This window comes from Paramormyrops kingsleyae, chromosome 18 (assembly GCF_048594095.1).
Source record: "Paramormyrops kingsleyae isolate MSU_618 chromosome 18, PKINGS_0.4, whole genome shotgun sequence".
NCBI lineage: Eukaryota > Metazoa > Chordata > Actinopteri > Osteoglossiformes > Mormyridae > Paramormyrops > Paramormyrops kingsleyae.
In genome coordinates this window covers 20,112,154-20,132,316 of record NC_132814.1, presented here as the reverse complement: position 1 = coordinate 20,132,316, position 20,163 = coordinate 20,112,154, and the positions used below count along the sequence as shown (strand labels likewise).

At 44.7% G+C, this 20,163-nt stretch overlaps 2 protein-coding genes across 5 annotated transcripts; both read left to right on the top strand.

Annotated features, from left to right (window-relative positions):
* The first annotated feature begins 672 nt into the window (after positions 1 to 672).
* Positions 673 to 6,843, top strand: LOC111837093 (protein lifeguard 2-like). Of its 3 annotated transcripts, none has more exons than XM_072702257.1 (13): positions 673 to 931; positions 1,354 to 1,644; positions 1,724 to 1,801; positions 2,182 to 2,307; positions 2,804 to 2,868; positions 3,148 to 3,201; positions 3,301 to 3,351; positions 3,440 to 3,479; positions 4,282 to 4,319; positions 5,725 to 5,812; positions 6,098 to 6,193; positions 6,303 to 6,356; positions 6,438 to 6,843. In XM_072702257.1, exons 4-13 carry the CDS (start codon positions 2,221 to 2,223, stop codon positions 6,585 to 6,587), a joined length of 723 nt encoding a protein of 240 aa, XP_072558358.1. In that variant the 5' UTR covers positions 673 to 931; positions 1,354 to 1,644; positions 1,724 to 1,801; positions 2,182 to 2,220; the 3' UTR covers positions 6,588 to 6,843. The 3 variants fall into 3 exon arrangements, with proteins under 3 accessions (XP_072558358.1, XP_072558357.1, XP_072558359.1); XM_072702256.1 differs by having other exon boundaries at positions 675 to 931; positions 1,354 to 1,646; positions 1,725 to 1,801; positions 2,182 to 2,255; XM_072702258.1 differs by lacking the exon at positions 2,182 to 2,307 and having other exon boundaries at positions 675 to 931; positions 1,354 to 1,646; positions 1,725 to 1,801.
* Positions 6,844 to 9,855: 3,012 nt separating this feature from the next.
* senp1 (SUMO specific peptidase 1) lies at positions 9,856 to 19,008 on the top strand. Of its 2 annotated transcripts, XM_023799005.2 has the most exons (18): positions 9,856 to 10,417; positions 11,208 to 11,266; positions 12,600 to 12,802; positions 12,941 to 13,022; positions 13,118 to 13,292; positions 13,402 to 13,546; positions 13,651 to 13,769; positions 15,113 to 15,369; positions 15,522 to 15,585; positions 15,688 to 15,726; positions 15,862 to 15,946; positions 16,537 to 16,680; positions 16,760 to 16,891; positions 17,121 to 17,324; positions 17,460 to 17,539; positions 17,640 to 17,724; positions 17,814 to 17,909; positions 18,007 to 19,008. In XM_023799005.2, exons 1-18 carry the CDS (start codon positions 10,287 to 10,289, stop codon positions 18,067 to 18,069), a joined length of 2,163 nt encoding a protein of 720 aa, XP_023654773.2. In that variant the 5' UTR covers positions 9,856 to 10,286; the 3' UTR covers positions 18,070 to 19,008. The 2 variants fall into 2 exon arrangements, 1 of the variants encoding a protein (XP_023654773.2); XR_002836584.2 differs by lacking the exons at positions 17,814 to 17,909; positions 18,007 to 19,008 and having other exon boundaries at positions 17,121 to 17,314; positions 17,640 to 17,680.
* The last annotated feature ends 1,155 nt before the right edge of the window (positions 19,009 to 20,163 follow it).

Here is a 20,163-nt window from a genome sequence, read left to right as displayed (position 1 = left end):
GTCTCACTTCCTGGTTTCAAAAATGGAGGGAATACTGCTCAAGCACTGGTAAGCTCTCTATTTTTTTTGAGAAACTCATGAAATTATATTGAATCAGATGTGTCTCAACCATAACAGATTAACTCCATTCTAAATCAAAATAAAAATGATGGTTTAAAAATTCATATTTTGATTAGCATGAAGAGAACTCTTAGCAACTTTAAAAAATAAACTGGCTACTCGATCACTAAGACTATGCTGCGAAAGTAAAATATGTAGCAATGTTTATTTTAATAAAAATTGTACACTTACTGTGTGTTATTTGTGTTATAAATCTGTTTTATTTTTATAATATTATGGATTTTTGTGTTGATAAAATTGAAGCCTTCAGCTGCCAAAAAAATACTGCTTAAGATAAAATGAAATCACTGGGACGTTGGCCCATCACAAAGTTTAATAGCCAAGACATTGATCTTTTAAAATGTATTTTACCAGCGTGACTGAAGAGTAAAATAAAAAAAACCCCCAATAACATCTTGTCCCTGTTCTCAAGAAGGACTGATATGTGTTTATATATACATCACATAGCCCGTATTTAAGCACAATGGAATTAGATTCTCTGGATAAATACAGCATCAGACCCCCTGTAGAGAGACAGTTGGTATGGTCCCCGCCTCCCTCACTTAGATGTTGCCAGAATGTCCTTTTACCCCAGGGGGGGGGTGTTGTTATGTATTAGGATTAGCCTGCCCGTGCAGTATAAAGACCGTTTTAATCTCACTGGTTGACAGTTGCCTCTTTTCCAAGCAGCAGGTTCGAGATTTTCTGTCCCTCTGTTGTTATTCTGTCAGCAGAAAGGACTCCGATCAAGTATCTCAAGAAAACTGAAGGAAAATACACAACCTAAAGAAGAATGTCAGGTATCTGAGCCAGAATCATGACCCAGGGCAAGGTAAAGTATCTTTTGTTACACAGGAGAACTTCTGTTTCTGAGTTTCTGTAATTACAACATCCATTTTCCCCAAATTCTGCAGTGTATGGTTTTTAAATGTTTTTTTTTTTCTCCACATTTTGTTACTCTTTGATGATTGAGTGATGTTGTCATGACTGGCTGAGTCACTAGATAATTTTGACAGAGTTTTATGTGCAAAATTATAGGTATGACAGTGCATTTTAATTACCAATGGATGTTTATTGTCCTCTAATTGGATTCATGATAAATTGTTACTTGGTTACTTTTGTATGTCTGAGTTTTTGAGAACAGTGCTCGGATAAATATAGCAATTTACTGTACATACTATATATGCAATTAAATAGGCATCGACTGTACCATCTTTTCATGTTTCAAACTGAACCCTCTGGTACGGCAAACAGGCAGCTTTTGGAAAACAAAGAGCAGCTTTCTGAGAAGACAAAACGGGCTTTGAGTCCAGCTCGGCCGGGGCGGTCGTGTTTGTGAAGCAGCCAAGCTGAAGAAGACGCTGAAGTTGGTGAGAAGCGAGGAAGCTGAGGACGGATTTGGTTGCAGGGCTTCACAGAGCCGCGTGCAGCACCTCTGACTGAGAGACGCAGTGCATTGAGACAACTGTGACTTTATAAGTACACAAACCGAGTCCAAGAAACGTGTGTGACACCAAGACTGTGGCAAAGTCAACCAAACAAAAAAGGTAAACGTTCTGCAAAGCATAGTTTATTAAATAATATGTGGTTGATTGACAAATGATTGATTGTTGTTTTTGTTCTAGACGGTTCTTATAAACAGGACAGCAAGGTGGGAAGACGATGCGGATGTCACCCCCAAGCTATGAGGAGGCCACTGCAGGTAACAACAGTGCACATTCACCAGGATACAGGTACATGTGTAAGCCATGTGATGAAGGTTAAAGGTCGGCTAGGTGTCCCGGTGATACAGGTACACTTTACACTTAATTGATCCCCATGGGTGAAATTCTCTTTTCACCTCCCATCTTGCTCTCTGTACGTGGGAGCAACCCTGGCAGTGAAGGGTGCCCACCTGTGGTGGCAGCCAGAGACTTGGGGGTTAGGGGCCTTGCTCAAAGGCCCACAGACGTGCCAAGGCCAGGGATGAACCGGAGATCTTCCAATCACAGGCATAGAGGCTTAGCCTCTGGTACATATGTGAGGCATGTGATGAAGGTGAAAGGTCGTTTAGCTGACCCTGTTCTTCCTGCGCCATTCCAGGCCCCCGTGATGCTGAAATGCTGACAGGCTTTGGCTGGGATGATAGAAACATCCGGCGAGTCTTCATCCGCAAGGTCCTCTTCATATGTCACATCTTCCATCCATAACCCTGAGTTTTTAGCAGTGGTGGGTGCAGCTAACCACTGGGTACTCCAAGGGTATCTTAAAGTTATCCAGCTAAACAAGAAATCTGGCTTTTTGTTATAGGCCCCAGTTCTTTGCTTAGTTCAGGGTACCACAGTTCAAATGGACTGGCAGTGGCAGTGCTGGCATCTATCAAATTCACACATGTACCATATTTATTCACTGATCAGCAAAACTAACATTAGCATCTGTTAGCTTCCATTTTAGGGTATGTAAATCTGCGTTTGCCAGACCTCTTTGTCTATATTTGTCTATGTTGTTTATGTGGCCTGTGTGTACTGTATTTGCACCTTGCCTGTTTAGTATTATATGTCATCATTTGTGTTCCTGCTGGTGTGGGCACCAGAATTTCCCTCTGGGAAATTAAGATCTGGGAAATTCTGGTACATCTTAATGCTACATACATCTTAATGCTAATGCTAATGCCATTGAATGTATGATTTCTCCTATGATGCATACGTCTCACACACCGTTACAGGTCTACACCATCATAATGATCCAGCTGTTGGTCACTCTGGCCATCGTGGTCCTTTTCACCTTCTGGTGAGTGCTGGTATCTCCTCAGCACAGATCTGCACCTACATGTCATGCACCTTTGCAATAAGGAAATGACATAGGACATTAACTCAAAGACAGCTTCAATAGGCTTTAATATAAGTGCATCAAAGTGTGTTGCTAATGACTGCAATTTGATGTCAACTGGTCCAGTAACTCAATGATCTCTAATCTGAATCAAATTAAGCAGAAATCTTCAAATAACAGGTTTCTCCAGGAAAACCCCCTGCCCTTGATTACCCGTAACTCCTGAACTGTCTCTTACAGTGAACCAGTAAAGATCTATATCCATGCCAATCCTGGGTGGTACTGGGCATCGTAGTAAGTGGATTTCACATACATTCTCTGTGTAACCTGCTCATTACTGCCTACACAGACTACTAATCAGTTTCATTTTGTGGTTGTTTTATTGGTCAACAGTGTGTTATTTTTCATTACATACCTGACGCTTTCCTGCTGTGCTGAACCAAGGTGAGCATGAAGACAAAAGTAGTGATCATGTTGTTTTATTGTCTGTGGCCTTGGGCCTCACTGCATGTCATCCATTCCCCCACTGCAGACGGAGATTTCCCTGGAACCTCCTCCTCCTTGTCATCTTTGTCAGTACTCATCTGCACGCTGGCTTATCCTTTATGAGCGTTACGGGTTTAGCACCTGATCCTAACTTTCTTTAGTCTGGATAATATTCCATACCTGGACTTGTGGGTAATTTGAGGATGAGGTGGAGATCAGATTCCCTCAAGCACTCAAGGGCCTCTTGCCATTTCATTCATTCATATTTTGTCATTCGGCAGATGATTGGTATGTCACCCAGTGTCACATTGTACCATGTTTTATGCAGTTATGCAGCTGGAGACTATGCAGCCCTATGAATACCAATCCACTTACTATACAAACACATGAATGTTTTAGCAACACAATACTAGTCAGAAGTTCGGACCCACTCATATAAAGGGTTTTCTTCATTTTCACTATTTTCTACCTTAACAGTGAAGATATCAAAACAATTCATGTGGAATTATTAAGTGACAAAAAAAAAGTGCTGAACAAATCAAAACAATCTTAAATTTCAGATTCTCCAGAATAGGCACCACTTTGTATCCTCTTGGTGATCTTTCAGCAGAACCGTTAAGATTCCTCATTAGGGTTCATCACTCTCCTTGTCATTGTCATGTGGAAAAACAGCATTTCAACATGTGCTTTTAGCTAAAATTACTATTTTGAAAAACAGCCAACTCAGGAGTATCCAGACTTTTGCCTGTTCTTACATAAACAGTTATTCATATAATATAGAAATTATTTTCCTTATGCACAGCCTAGGTCTGGTTCTCATGTCTGAAGTTTATTTTCTTTTTTCGTAGTTAATTTTGTCCCAAGCTAACTGCATATGTTCTGTTCCAGACGCTCTGCCTCTCTTATATGACGGGTATGCTGTCCAGGTACAGTCCCTCTGCTGTGTGGCCTCTTTCAGCTCTTTCTGTCCGTCTGCTCTGCTCACACGCTGTCATGCCACAAATTCTCAACATGGCCTAAATAATGGCCTTTGTATCAAAGTAAAACTCTAATGCTGTTCTCAGAATAACCATTAGATGGCCTCAGAGAATCTTGTATCCTTTTAAAGGTATTTCAAAGCTAGTATAGACTTTAGATTTTGATTGTAGAGCTGAAGACTGTGTCAGGTCAATGTGTCTAATTTCCATTTGTGTAATTGTGTTGCATCAGAAGGCAGTTATTTTGCTATCATGCAGTATATTGACAAAAATATTGGGACACCTGGCCATTACACCTACTGGAACTATTATGACATCCTATTCTAAATCTATGGGCAAGGTTAGAAGCATAGAATTGTCCTAATTGTCTTGGTATGCTGAAGCATTAGAATTCCCTTCACTGGAACTAAGGCGTCTAAGCCCAACCTCTGAATAACAACCCCATACCATTATCCCTCCTCCACCAAACTTTTCACTTGGCACAATGCAGTCAGGCAAGTAACATTGTCCTGGCATCTGCCAAACCCAGACTCGTGCATCTGACTGCCAGACAGAGAAGTGTGATTCCTCGCTTCACAGAACACATTTCCACTGCTCCAAGAGACCAGTGGCTTTACACCACTCCATCCGACCCTTGACATTGTGCTTGGTGATGTGAGGCTTGCATGCAGCTGCTCGGCCATGGAAGCCCATTCCATGAAGCTCCCAGCGCACAGTTTTTGTGTTGCAGTTAATGCCAGAGAAAGTTTGGAACTCTGCAGTTATGAGTCAACAGAGCGTTGGCGATTTTTACACTGCGCACCACAGCACTTATTTTTCGTGATCTGCCACTTTGTGGCCATTTCTGTTGTTTCTAAACGCTTCCATTTTGCAATAATACCACTTACAGCTGACCGTTTAATATCTAGCAGGGAAATCATTTCCTTAGACTTATTGCAAAGGATGCATCCTATGGCAATAACACGCTTGAATTCACTGAGCTCTTCAGAAAGACCCATTGTTTCATAAATGTTTAATAACCTGACTGCTTGGCTAGGCGCTTGATTTTATACACCTGTGGCAATGGGTCTGAATGAAACACCTGAATTCAATGCTTGGGCAGTGTTTCCCAATAGTGTGTCCATATATTGTGGACAAATTGCAGAAACATCACATGAAAACTGACTTTAACAACCACTAATTTACAAATGAAACTAAAGCAGTTCTAAAGGTACAGGCAACTCCTCTTTACCGGCTCTTTGACATTAATATATTGTTGGGTGCTTCTGTTATTTGATCCATCCTTGTATGTGATGTATCCTGCAACACGCCGTGTTGCATCACATGTAACATTTTTCCTGTTTCTCCCTTTTAGTTTTTATAACACCAAGTCTGTGATGATCTGTCTTGGTATCACGGCATTAGTTTGTCTGTCTGTAACCATCTTTAGTTTCCAAACCAAGGTGAGAAAGATCTTGATTTAATTCACATGCTGTGGTGGAACGTGTATATCACTGTACGAATGTAGCTTTCTTCTACCAGAAATCTGCGTTGCACATGATAAATTAAACAATGTAACAATGGAAATGTGATGAGATGTTGCGAGACATTACAGAACGTATTATGGGATACGTGTCATGAGACGTAGGACTCATCGTGGGATGTGTGGGACCTTGCCGGACATGCGGAGAGTCTCCCGTTCACCTCGCTGGCTGCAGCACTCGCAGTCTTCCTCTCTCTTCCTCCAGATCGACGTGACATCTTGCCAGAATGTCCTCTTCGTCCTCTGCATGGTGGTGTTCTTCTCCGGACTCATCTTCCTTATTGTGCTGCCTTTTGGATATGTAAGAATTCTCAATGAAGCTCCTAAATTTATTCTGTCTAACTGTAATTTAACAATACTTAACGGTAGCCCTGACCTGCTGTAAATACCTGTGGGCCTTCCTGTGCTAGGTACCCTGGTTACACGCTGTTTATGCTGCTCTGGGAGCCTTGGCGTTCTCCGTGGTAAGGATGCTGGCTTTGCGTCAGACATCTAGGTGTCCAGATCCATACACATCGCTTACTCTCTCCGTTACTCTCCTTTAGTTCCTGGCATTTGACACCCAGCTGCTGATGGGTAGCAAACATTACTCCATCAGTCCTGAGGAGTACGTCTTCGCAGCACTCAACATCTACCTGGATATCGTCTACATTTTCACTTTCATCCTCCAGCTCTTTGGGTCACAGCACGACTAATTCCCCTGCCTGGAATCCCGAATGTCCGTCACCTGCTTCTCGTGTGTCGGGGTGCCCGGACCGGCAGAGTAATCCCATCACCGGTGGGGCCTTGAACAAGGCCCTTAACCCCAAAAATGGCTCCAGATAGATGGCTGACCTTCCACACAGACCCCAAGCTTCTATGTTTGCGTCTTATAGGAGAGTAAGGTGGGATATGCGAAAACCAAAGAATTCCTATGTATTTGGCAAATAAAGTATCATCTCATTATGTCACTGAAGTGGTCAAGTCTTTTATGGGAATATCAGGATCCTATAAAGGGCTAGATATTGGCTTCCATATTAAGTATAATTATTTAAAACGCAGTTAGTTTAATTATTCAAACTGTGCCTGTTCTGATCTGTGGTTCTGCATGTAAACAGTTTCCTATGGATAGCTGTTTAATATTATTGCCCTTGGTTGTACCTATTCATTGCAATTACCTATTCTATTCTATTCTATTCTATTCTATTGTATTTGATGAATATCTAATAGAAATAATTACATAGGATTATTCAGTTTCGAATTCTGACTTTTTTGTAAAAAGGAAAGTAATTAATTAATAGCCATGGAATCGACCAAACATTCCTCTTTGCTTATGAGTGGAGGGTGAGACTGACAAGCTGTAGTCTTTGACTAATGAGGAGTGTTAATTACGCACCTCCCTTCTTCTGCTGAAGCTGTTTGGTGCACCATGAATACTTCTCTAAGGAATCCATAGCACACCATATTTGCTCAGCTTAGTGCCATCGCCACCGCAGCCACACCACCTGTAGGTCAGGCTAGATTATCCACCTGAAGCTAAGCCGGTTTGGGCCTTGCCAATACTTGGATGGAAGACCAACAAGTTGGGTTGCTGCTGACGGAGGTGTTGATGTGGTCAACAGGTTAGCCCATCCTGTGGTCTGTGTGGATCCCAGTGCAGTGACGGGGACACTGTGCTGTAAAAATGGTGCTGCCCTTTGCATAAGATGTAAAACCGAGGTCCTGACTCTCTAAGGTCATGAAAGATCTCTGGGTTTCTTCTGAATGAGTAGGGGTGGCACCCCAATGCCCTGGCTAAAATTGCCCACTGTGGCCCTGTCAGATCTGGCCTCCTAATCATCCCCGATATCTAATTGATGAATTCTCTCCTGCCCCTTCACCACCTTAGCTACTGTGTGGTGAGTGTACTGGTGCAGAATGGCTGCTGTTGCATCATTCAGGTGGGGGCTACACAGTGGGGGTTGAAGGAGCTTCCTACTGGTCCTGTGAAACACTTTGGGTGTCTTGAAAAGTGCTTTACAAATGCAGCTTTCATTCTTCATCTTATATATATATATATATATATTCGCCCAGTTCATGGGACACATGCGGGGATAGGTTCGTAATTAAGTTAAGTGAAATTAAAGTTTTGGAAATTTAACGAAAGTTCTTTGTTGGATTATATGAGGACTGAGTGAGTTTTTGAAATTTGGTATTTAACAAATACTGCTACTTTTAATATTTTGTTCTAACCAACAGAATAATGTATACTTTGATCAGTGCAGGAGAATGAAAGCGTAAGTGTAACGGCATGTTTAAAAAGCCCTGCTGATCGCTAACCCTTTCCATGCTCTTTTATCCAGAAACCAAACTGGTTCTGGTTATTCTGGATTATGTTCCATTTATTACCACAGCAGCTAAATTGCCAGTAAATTTCATTGGGAATATTAACTGTAACCAACCATAATACAGGAATGCCAATGTACTGTAATTCTGAAATACTTAATAATTCTGCATCAATTTCTACATCTCAGTTCCTGAACGATCATTTTTGGCTTTGTTTGAACGTTTTGCAACAGGAAGTTTATGACTGCAGACACGTACAAATGAATGAAGTATGCATGATTAATATGTAACAAGTGTGAAATCTCTGCTTCCAACGGCAGCCTCCTGTGCTCACAGTGAATGCAAGATGAACATCAGAACTGAGCCTTCTCTGCCTCTTCCTTGGTAGGAAGTTTAGTATCAAGAAGAAAACATCTTAAAGTTTCACCGAGAACATTTTTGTATGGTCCAGTGTTTTCTAGAAGCAAGATGTCAAAACCATGCTGTCTTCACGAGGTATCCTACTAATCATCATCATTTAGTTCTTAATGTTTTATTAATCACAAGTGGGAAATTACATTTGGGATCAATAAAAGTATCTATCTTAATAGGTAGATCGATAGCTTTTATTGGCATTGTCTAAGTTCAACATGATTCAGTATGTGGTTCCCAGAATAACGAAAATAAATGTATAATATGTGTAAATATAAGTTCTGAGACATTTACACAAAATACACAGTTATTAAAAAAGTAGAATGTGCAAGAACGCATGTGCATGTAAGTTTGCACATGTATACAGCAGCAATATACCTTCATGATACGGTGAAATTGATACAATGTATAAAGTGTTTACAATTCAAAAGTACAGTCAGTAATGTATAGTTATGAGATAAATAAATAGAGAAAAGCTTCTAAAGCAACGAGAAGGCAAGTCCAAATTTGCTCATTTTATACAATACATTTACAAAATTTTGTTAGCTCACCTTACCCCCCGCATTGGGCAGTCATTTAAAAAAAAGCTTCCGTTTTAGTCAGAATGTCACTGTCACCGGTGTTACAATGTATCCGTAACACCTGTGACAAATGTTAATGTTATGAATGATCAGAACGATTAAAAAGCTAATTAATATGGAAATCATGTCTTTATTAATATGTTTTCTGTTAATTTGCCCATTTTATAAAATAAAATAGCTTATTCTGTCAGTTGTGTTACATGCTGTGTCACTGGTACGTGCTATACTTCGGTTATGGCAAAGTTTGCATTTTACTTTAAAATATATTAAATATATATCTAAACTCTTAATTTTCATGTACGATCATGGGGACAAGTTGGTTTACTTTTGGGATTAAAAAGAAAGTAATTCTTAAAGATGTTTCCAACTGAATCCCCACTCCAAATGGGGAATGGCCCATATATCAAAAGTTACTTCTTAAAACTCCTCAACTTTGTATTGAGGCAATATTGCAGTATACGCCAGCACAGTACGCCAGTACTTCTGTATTAGGGATCTTCCTAATATTCCTCCAAACTTCAGCGATTTTCACAACCTCGCAAGGCACTGCAACGCGTTTGCCTGCAATAAACGCTGCCTGAGGTTTGACCAATCAGCCTGCCGAATATTGGCGTAACCACGCGACACCGCGTTAGCCCAGCCAATGGAAATCGGCCTTTTTGGCGAATGTGTTTCAGCCATGTTGTGCGTTTGAATGAGGAAGAAGCGGGAGAGGTTGTCGGTTTTTGCTGTATTTTCTGTTCAAATGGTTTTTTGAGTATGATCATAGACATATACCCTGCTGAAATTAGATAATTAAATGCAGACGTAAAAGAAGAAGTCGGAGCTGTGTTCAGCAAAGGACCGATTAATTATCTGGGATATATTTTATATACCTCAACGTGACGAGCTACTTAGCTAGCCAATAAGCTAGCTACATCAAGGGAAACATATTGGACTGGGCTAGGCTAGGCTAGGCTAAGCTAAGCTATGCGAGTTCAGAGTGAGTGGAAGCGGACTTTCGGCAAGCTTTGACAGCTTGATTGGCGCCGTTTCACGGGGGTTTCAACTTATATATACAGAATTTTTTCCGTATACGCTGTTATATGATTTCAGAATATGTTTAATAAACTCTACGAATGGATCGGAACAGGCTTCGCCAATCTCCGCAACGGCACTGCTTCCATTGACCATCCGGTACCAGAAGCTCGGCAAGACGCACAAATCAAGAGGAAAAGACCGATGAGCTGGTGACTAAGCCGCCGACTGTCCGCCGGCCTTCTTGCGCTGCCGTGCCTTTAAAAACGGGCTTATTTCAAAGTGGGCGCCCCGGAGCCGGCTGCCGAGGTGGGCGGGACGTGCGCTGTCTAACCAGCTAGATAAGCAGTACTACCCGATGATAAGTTCTCCGTGTTAATATTAATTTCTCAGAGGAGTTACTGGCGGGACGAATGCTGCTTAACCGGCTACTTCAGCAGCACTAACCGGTTATAAGTATTCAGTATTGACATCCATTTCTCAGGCGAATTACGTAAGTAACGTTAACCAACTAGTTAAGCAGTACTAACCGGTGACAAGGCATGGCCGGTAACTCGTCTAAACTCATCTGGGCTCGATTTCATTATTGTGTGGCGACGCAGTTGTTAGCACTGTCTTCTCACACCTCTGGGACCAGGGTTCGAGTCCCAAAACATTCCAGAAACAGATACCAAATTGCCCACTGGTGTAGATGTGCGACTGAATGCTGTGTGAGTGGGTCGCTCCCTGCCTTGCACCCGTAGCTTCCTGGATAGGCTCTGGACCCCCTGTGACCCTCAGTAGTACAAGCGAGTACAGAAAATGGATGGATGATTGTTACCATTTCCAAATGGACTGTGTCGTAACTAGCAGTGTCCGCTCTCACATTTATTTCACACCATTATGTGAAGACGTAGGGGGTGTCTGAAGTATTGTATTTAAAGTGAAGTTCATCATTAATTACAGATTTTCCTTGGCTTGTGAACTATAATGCAATGATGTGCATTTGCTGTTTCCCAAAAGTGTGGAAGATGACGATGCAGCTGCCCAAGAGGACAGGAGCACAAAGAAGTCTAGGATAGGTGTGCTTCTCTTATTGTGTTTGATGTACCATTTTGGTTTTGTGATACTTTACGAATTTCACCAACGTTACAGGTGATTTAAATGCCAAAACATACGCTGTCAGAAAAAAAAGTACCAAATTGTACCTTTGTTTGTCACTGGGGCTGTGCCTTCAAGGGTCTGCCAATTGTACCCTAGCTGTAGGTAAAGGTACCTTTTAGTCTAATTTAAGGTACAGAAATCCGTATTTCCCCAATGTTTACAGCTTGGGGGGGGGGGGCAGACGGACATCGACAGGATTCATGGTGTTCATGTGTTTTTTTTTAATGACAGCAGTCCATATAACAACTGAACTAAACAAAAACGTTTTTTCACAAAGGTTTCAAAAATACAGATGTTTTTGACTGCTTTTCAGGTGGTGCACGCAACATATTTTCCGACGCGCGCGCTCTGTCCGCTGGTGGGAGTGTGCTCACCTGTGTATGCGCGATACAGAGAGCAGAGGACAATTGTAAACGCGCGGCCATGTAGAGACAAAAATGACAAGCTGTTTTTTTAAATAAGATAAATAACATAAGTCAATTTAGTTTAATAAAAGGACAATGTATAGACCTGTTGTATAGGAAAGGTAACCTTAAATGACTTGCTTGTGATCTGGCGCTATATAGAAAATAAAATTAACTTGACCTTCAGGGGGGGGCAGAGTGCCCCCCTAATATAATGGTAGGGGAAACACTGGAAATGGACTCTGAGGAATATCCCCAAGGTACAAACAACATTAATGTACCCCCAATGGTACAAAAATGTTCCTCATGGTCAGCGGTGCACATAACTGGTACAGAAATACGCATTCTCCATATAAAGCGGTACACGCCGCAATTTCTTGTTGCCGCAGTGCAAATTCATATTTATCTGATGCGCATTTGCCCTGTTATGTCAAGAAATCACTGCATTTTAGCCTTTGTGGCGTGAAAGAATTACAGATTAGCCACATAAAGGTCAAAATACGCGGTAATTTCTTGTCTTAAATACGAATTTGCGCAGCTATAACTAGAAATTGCCACTCGCATCGCTTTATATGGCGAATGCATACTTACGTACTTCTGCACCCCTGCTCGATGTCCATTTCTGTATCGCAAGAGGTACAACTAGCAACAGCTTGGGTGCAGCTGGCAAACCCTTGAGGGTACAGGCCCAGTGAGAAGCAAAGGTACCTTTTTTTCCTGACAGTGTAGTGTAAATGTGCTTCTGTACACCCGTGTGTGAAACCTCACACACTTCTAGTCTGTCAGCTACCAGTGAGTCCATGGCATGAAGCAGGTAGGACTCGCTGCCCTTGATCTGCCCCTGCAGTGGATTTAATGGGCACCGTGAAGAATGCCGCAGAGGGCGTCAGGACCCAGAGCTCCAGTGTGGCGTCCTGGATGCGCAGCAATGTGGTGAACCCGTCCCTGAACAGCATCCTGTCCCCCCCGGCTCGCTCTTCGCTCACCATACCTTCGGCGGACCTCTCGTCTTTTCCAGCTCCATCCAGGTCCACCTGCAGAGGCCGGGAGGTACCTCACTCTCCCTGACAGCTTTCTGTCGTATCACGGCTCGCTTCCTGTTGGGACAAGCCTCGCTTTTTTTTTCTTCTTTTTCTTTTTTTTTTCTTTTTTTTTTTTTGAATCTCTTTCCCTCCTTTTCACTTTCAGCATCTGGATAAGACAGCTTCTTCACACGAATTTTTTGTCGTTCCTTCAACTGATGTGGGGTTAAAGTGTTCCTCTAAAACAGGTATGTACATAATGTTTAATAAAACGACCTGTTTCAGTCAGTTACTCACGCAGTCAGTGTTGCTGGTTTTGAGTGTTTTGTCTTCTCCTACGCAGAATCCCTGAGGGTGGAAACGCCTTTGAGCAGCTTAAAGAGCTGCAGAAGGCAGGTCCATGCAGATCCTCAGTGCAGCAGGATTCCCAAAACCAATGGCCACTCTGTCAGCCCTCCAGCTTGCCCGTGCCCTCGCCTGGGAAGGTCCCTGAATTTGGGACAGCGAAGGTCCCTCAGGTGAGGGGAGATGAAGATGATGATGATGATGTAAACTGCGCCCTAGCTGTGTCTCTCTTAGGCCTATAGAGAAATGCTTATGCTAACTCTCCTGATATCTGCTCTGCAGCCAGCTGTCTGCACTGCAGGACGGTGCAAGACCCTCCCCTGCATCCAGTGCCTACGAGGCGCCCTTCCCTGTGCGTGGGATGCAGTGCCCGTCTCACAGCCCCCCCTGCCGTCGCCGAAGACGCCCGCTCTGCACAGCCCAGGAGGTCAGGCCTTGTTTCCGGGCTTCACCCTTCACCTCGCCAGTAGACCCTCATGTTCCGGGGTTATTTGCATTGAGGGTAACTGGGCTCTCTTGCTGCTGTTCCAGTCGGTGCGTGAAGAGGAGAAGGAGGTCTACAGGCAACTACTGTCCATGGTGTCCGGGGGTCACTGTCCACTCTTCGGAGACGGCGGCTCCTGCACTCCCCTCCGCTCTCACCGAGACCTGTGAGCATCACGCCTTTCTAAATTCCTGTGTGTGTGTACATGTATCCGCGACTGCACGCTGTAGACGGCTGCTCATGTCTTTATGCGTCTGCGTGTGGCTGCACGCTGTAGACGGCTGCTCATGTCTTTATGCGCCTGCGTGTGACTGCACGCTGTCGACGGCTGCTCATGTCTGTATGCGTCTGCGTGTGACTGCACGCTGTCGACAGCTGCTCATGTCTGTATGCGTCTGCGTGTGGCTGTACACTGTAGACGGCTGCTCATGTCTATGCGTCTGCGTGTGGCTGTACACTGTAGACGGCTGCTCATGTCTGTATGCGCCTGCGTGTGGCTGTACACTGTAGACGGCTGCTCATGTCTATGCGTCTGCGTGTGGCTGTACACTGTAGACGGCTGCTCATGTCTATGCGTCTGCGTGTGGCTGCACACTGTAGACGGCTGCTCATGTCTGTATGCGTCTGCGTGTGGCTGTACACTGTAGACGGCTGCTCGTGTCTATGCGTCTGCGTGTGGCTGTACACTGTAGACGGCTGCTCGTGTCTATGCGTCTGCGTGTGGCTGTACACTGTAGACGGCTGCTCATGTCTGTATGCGTCTGCGTGTGGCTGTACACTGTAGACGGCTGCTCGTGTCTATGCGTCTGCGTGTGGCTGTACACTGTAGACGGCTGCTCGTGTCTATGCGTCTGCGTGTGGCTGTACACTGTAGACGGCTGCTCGTGTCTATGCGTTTGCGTGTGGCTGCACACTGTAGACGGCTGCTCATGTCTATGCGTCTGCGTGTGGCTGCACACTGTAGACGGCTGCTCATGTCTATGCGTCTGCGTGTGGCTGTACACTGTAGACGGCTGCTCATGTCTATGCGTCTGCGTGTGGCTGCACACTGTAGACGGCTGCTCATGTCTATGCGTCTGCGTGTGGCTGCACACTGTAGACGGCTGCTCATGTCTATGCGTCTGCGTGTGGCTGTACACTGTAGACGGCTGCTCATGTCTATGCGTCTGCGTGTGGCTGCACACTGTAGACGGCTGCTCATGTCTATGCGTCTGCGTGTGGCTGCACACTGTAGACGGCTGCTCATGTCTATGCGTCTGCGTGTGGCTGTACACTGTAGACGGCTGCTCATGTCTGTATGCGTCTGCGTGTGGCTGTACACTGTAGACGGCTGCTCGTGTCTATGCGTCTGCGTGTGGCTGTACACTGTAGACGGCTGCTCATGTCTATGCGTCTGCGTGTGGCTGTACACTGTAGACGGCTGCTCATGTCTATGCGTCTGCGTGTGGCTGCACACTGTAGACGGCTGCTCATGGTTGTCTCCCTGGTTCTGTCTCCACTGTCCTGCAGCACCAGCTTCCTCACCTCCAGTCGTCGGCTCCTCAAGTGCGCATACTCTGCAGAGCAGACACAGCTGGGCACTGTGGAGCACCCCAGTTCCCCTCTCAGTCCTCAGGTCGAGTCCAGTTTGAGTTCCAGTAACATTCCCAGCCCTGCAGAAGGGTCAAGTGGGACGGAGACCCAGGCAGCCCTGTCAGATGTGGGCTCTGCGAGTCCAAACCCAGCTGCCCTCCATGACATGTCCTCCCAAGATACACAGTTATTAGGTGAGTAGCAGACGAGCTGGGGGACATTCGCATAATTCTTCACTGCCTGGGTGTCTGTGCAGCTGTTTACACCCATCAGAAAGCAGATGGTCGCCCTGCAGATTTGCACAGACTCCACTCTTCAGCTACTATCTCTTTTTATTTTCATTTAGCACAAGACGGAGACTCTGTGATATTTGTGAAGGAACAACAGGGCAAGGAGGCCGACGGTTCGAGGTGAGAGCAGGGCAGTGGAGGTGGGCAGAGGTCCGGTGGCGCTACGTATCTGTGATGCAGTTTTCACACGCTCTGATTGGTGGAATCCCTCTGTTTGTGCAGCATTCCCTGCTTCAAGGCCGAGCTGTGGATCAGAGAGCTGTGAGTGAGGCCTATGGACTCCCTCTTTTATTAGTCACTGTACTGCTTGGGGCTCCTGCCTTCAGTCCAGTCATGACTTCAGAATGGCGGACGTTCCTGCCTGACCGACGGTGTGCTTGCTTCTCTACATGGCAGGACCAGCTTGTATGACTCTCGGGCCCGAGAGCGGCGGAGACTGATCGAGGAACAGGAAGCCCTTACTGCGCGCCTCTTAAAACAGGTGGGTGCCGTTTAACTCCGGCTCTTCTCTCTGTCTGAGGGCCTGGATGGTCTGTAGCTTTAGAATCCATCAAGTCTTTGCAGTTTAGTCTGTCACCAGTGTTAGACTAATCTGGAATTCACTTTTGTAATTTCCCATTGCTTCTTATACCTGAAATAAGGAAGAAAAGCATCAGTTAGGTTCTTTTGGAGGAAACGTTGCCATTGGTTACTTACTCCTGCACTTCTTTAATGTGGCATCTAAGGGCGTTTTTACCAGTTACCGTAGTTTTCGTACTGAAAGTTCAATACTTGGATAGGTTTTCCGCTGGTGTAAAAACTGATACTGGCACTGAATGACATCACAGCATGAACGGGGTATTTTGTACTGAATTAAAAAAATTGGCTATAGTATATATGGCTGGACGTTATGCAGTATGAATAGCAACATCGCTTGTTGTGTACATGCCATTCTCAGTACAGTACCTGGTGCTGTAGAAAAGTCCTTTATGTGTTGATGTTTGACAGCCATTCATATTGGTCGCTGCCTATACTGTATATGGATGAGAACTTCAGCTCTCCAAGCAGAACCTCTCTTCTCTCGTTCCCCAGCGTCTGTCGGACGAGAGTCATGTGGCTCCCGGGGGTGTGGAGCTGCAGGTACGGGTCCCTCTAGAGAAGGAGGTCCCCCTGGCTCCCATTGTCCAGGAGGCCAAGGCAGGCCGGGTGGAAGCAGAATTCCCCGAACTGACAGAGGTGAGTCAAGTGACTGGGCGCAGGAAGACTCTCTGATTCCATGCAGGATTTGCAGCATGTATGGTGCGCGTCTTTACAGGCCATGGAGTTGGAGATCAGCAGGGCCCTCAGAGGCGGCAGCCTCGATGAAGTTCTCAGTGAAGGTTTCCGGCTCACGATCACCCGTAAGGACCTGCAGACACTCAGCCACCTCAACTGGCTGAATGACGAGGTGAGTCATCGACAGCGTAAGACGGTCCTGTCCTCGGGTTGAACGACGAGGTGAGGCGGAGGCTGTGAGCCTCACTTGGACATCGATAGTATAGAGACAGCCCCGAGCTCAGGATGAACAAAGTGAGGCGGCATTGATAGGGTAGAGACGGCCCTGGACTTGGAGTGTGTTTATATACACTGTCCACAGGTGGCGCTCCAGACCCACCTGCCCCTTTTCACATCCTTAGGTTATCAATTTCTACATGAATCTGCTGGTGGAGCGAAGCAGACAGCCACACCTGCCGTCAGTCTATACCTTCAACACCTTCTTCTACCCAAAGCTGCGCAGCTCTGGCTTCTCCACGGTGCGACGCTGGACCAAGAAAGTGGACATCTTCTCCTCAGACATCCTGCTGGTCCCCATCCACTTGGGGGTTCACTGGTGCTTATCTGTATGTAGGAGAGACCAAACTTCCAGAAGCATCTCGTGCAGTGACCTGAAATACTGCAGCTAAAATGTTGCCTTTGTTATGGAAATGTTCACCATTCAATCTTTTCAAAATGAAAATCTGTCCTGATTTTGCCAGGTGGTAGATTTCCGGAAAAAGCGCATCACTTACTTTGATTCCATGGGTGGCAGCAATGATGAGGCCTGCAAGATCCTTCTGTGAGTGTCTGGGTTTGGGGATCTGTCGCCCTGGTGATGTGTGGACCCATGTTTCTCTGTACGGATCTATCAGCTGATCTTTGTTTCCTGCCCTTCACAGGAAGTACCTAGAGCAGGAGAGCCACGATAAGAGAGGCCAGCAGTTGGGTACCTCCTCCTGGGTCCTAGAGAGCAAGAAGCGTAACGTAAGTGTTTTATGGGAACGTGAGCACAGCTTCATGGGGGTTAAAGGCTACCTAATTGCCTTCTGACGTGACGCTTTATGCTGTGGTAGGAGATTCCCCAGCAGATGAACGGCAGCGACTGTGGGATGTTTACATGCAAATATGCCGAGTACATCACCAAAGACAGGCCAATCACGTTCACACAGGTGAGCATGCTCAGTGAGGTTGCCAGGATGGTGTTTGAATAGTCTTTCCCGTGCTTACTGAAATGCTTTGGTCTACTGCTTTCGTTTTCCCTCGCAGAAACATATGCCCTATTTCCGGAGGCGGATGGTTTGGGAGATCCTGAACAGGAAGCTGTTGTGAAACATGGGAGGGCTTCCTGAGTGGGGTCACCGTCTCCAGCAGGACCTGTACGACTTGCCATCACTTCCACAGCAACCATCTGTGTCAGCTAGACTTCATGACGGCTTGGGAACCCCCAGGAGAATAGGGCCACTGGCCTTGCTGGACAAGTTCATTACACACAAAAGTTAATCTCTACTGCTTTATTTAAGGTGTTTATAATTAGCTGAAATACCTCAATTGTTTCTCATTTGTTATCTACTTTTTGTTCTCCGGCACCCTGAAGCATCTTCAACATGTCCATTTTTTTTTTTTTTTTAATAACGGCACCAACTTCATTATCCGTCTCATCAAATTCAGTGTTTTTCAGCGCACTCAAACACACACACAACCATTTCTGTCATTGACACCAAAGCCATGACCCAGTTTTCCTTTCTGAAGACTGGCAGCGTGCAGTAGAGTTTGGAACAATGTGGAAAATGGTCTTGGGCTGTAAGCTGCTGTGACAGCACCCCCTGCTGGTCAGGCATGCAGCTGGCCCAAGCTCCCAGCCAAGTTCCCTGTCACCAGCAAGCCGTGGAAGTGTACGCCACTGGTTATGGAGCTTCCTGGATTTTTGATGCTACAGTCATCCTATTAATTTCTGGTTAGTCACTGGGTGTGGCTGGGGTAGCTGGAGATGGTTAATTGTACCAGATTATAACGGGTCAGCTCATTAACAGAGCCAGTGTCTGGCAGCTCATGTATTTTTAACTGACTCAATGTGGAGATGAAACTGAAGCGATTTGTGGACAGATTATTTTATTACAGCCCTTTTATGAGGTTTTTGCAGGATATTTACAAACTTTTGTATATACAAAAGTAAAAGTTAAGTATGTTTCACCTACATTTTGTACCTTTTATCAGTTTTGTATCTGAGAAAAGATTTCTTTGTAGAAATAAATTCTTCAAGAAGCACTAGTACTGATGTATGTCACATATTAAAATCCAACATCTTCAGTAAATTAGTATATAAATTCAATGTGCAGTCTGGTAATTCATGCATGCAAATATTGATTTCCATAATTAAGCTGAACATCTAGGAGCATTTTGTGAGGTAATTTACCATAATGAATTTGATGACGAACAGCAGCATCTCCCTTATAGGAAACACTACAAGAGAGCATGAAGTTGGCATAGACTTTGGAACAAAATGAATTTAAAAGGTCGGTGTGTGAATCAGGCCAGGTGTCTGGGTTGACCCTTGTTGCTGTCCCATGACGATGCCATGCAATGTGCTGCTACTGGTAGCTCACTGGACATATTTTGATGTGTCCCATCATTGGACTTGCTTTTTAAGGGTGGGGCCCCATGCTGGCAATATCAAAACTTAAGTTACTGCTTGTCTGTTAGAACAAAAATCCTTGTCTGTAATGTATCCGGCCACTATTTCGGAAATATCTGTGGTACCTTGAGTAAGATCTCAGTATCCGCCATCCTCTCTCCTTCAGACTTTATACCAGCGAATCAACCGTGTTACCAGTACCAGCAATACAGCAAGGAAGAAAAAGTTAAAAAGCACAAAATGTGCATGCACTGTCTGATTCCCTGCACCACTGTGGTTCAGAGTCTCCATGAACCCAGTGACCGTGTAATGTACGGTTATGGATAGATGAGTTTCTTTGTATCAATGCCCTCAAGGACACAGCAGATGAAAGCCATACAAACATCCCGCAGCGTGGAATGACCAGTCCAGGGTCAGAATTTCACGATAGCTCCATATTGTGTGTGTATGTTTTTCAATGCTTGTCTGAATCCTTGTTTCACCGAACAGCATTACCAGGATGCATCAAATGCAGCCAGTGTCACTGTGGAAATGGGTGTCATTGTCATCAAGAAGTAATTATTTTTAATCAAAAACACATGTGCCACAATTATTGCCACCCCTGGAAATGATAGTGAACACAATGTAACTGAAGCACGTTTCCTATGTAAATTATACATCTTTGAGTTGATTGGAGTGTGTTGGAATGTTCAGGCTGTAATCCATGACTTCCTGATTAACTGGGGTACAAACATGAGGTGATGCAGAGGTCAAATTCCCTTAGTCATCCATCAACATGAGAAAGACGAGAA

Coding starts and splice junctions, on each gene's coding strand:
- LOC111837093 (XM_072702256.1), top strand. CDS start 1,762: ATGCGGATGTCACCCCCAAGCTATGAGGAGGCCACTGCAG. Junction 1,802..2,181: donor CTATGAGGAGGCCACTGCAG/GTAACAACAGTG, acceptor GCGCCATTCCAG/GCCCCCGTGATGCTGAAATG. Junction 3,202..3,300: donor GGGTGGTACTGGGCATCGTA/GTAAGTGGATTT, acceptor ATTGGTCAACAG/TGTGTTATTTTTCATTACAT.
- senp1 (XM_023799005.2), top strand. CDS start 10,287: ATGTTTAATAAACTCTACGAATGGATCGGAACAGGCTTCGCCAATCTC. Junction 13,770..15,112: donor CTCCGCTCTCACCGAGACCT/GTGAGCATCACG, acceptor ACTGTCCTGCAG/CACCAGCTTCCTCACCTCCA. Junction 16,892..17,120: donor TCAACTGGCTGAATGACGAG/GTGAGTCATCGA, acceptor TCACATCCTTAG/GTTATCAATTTCTACATGAA.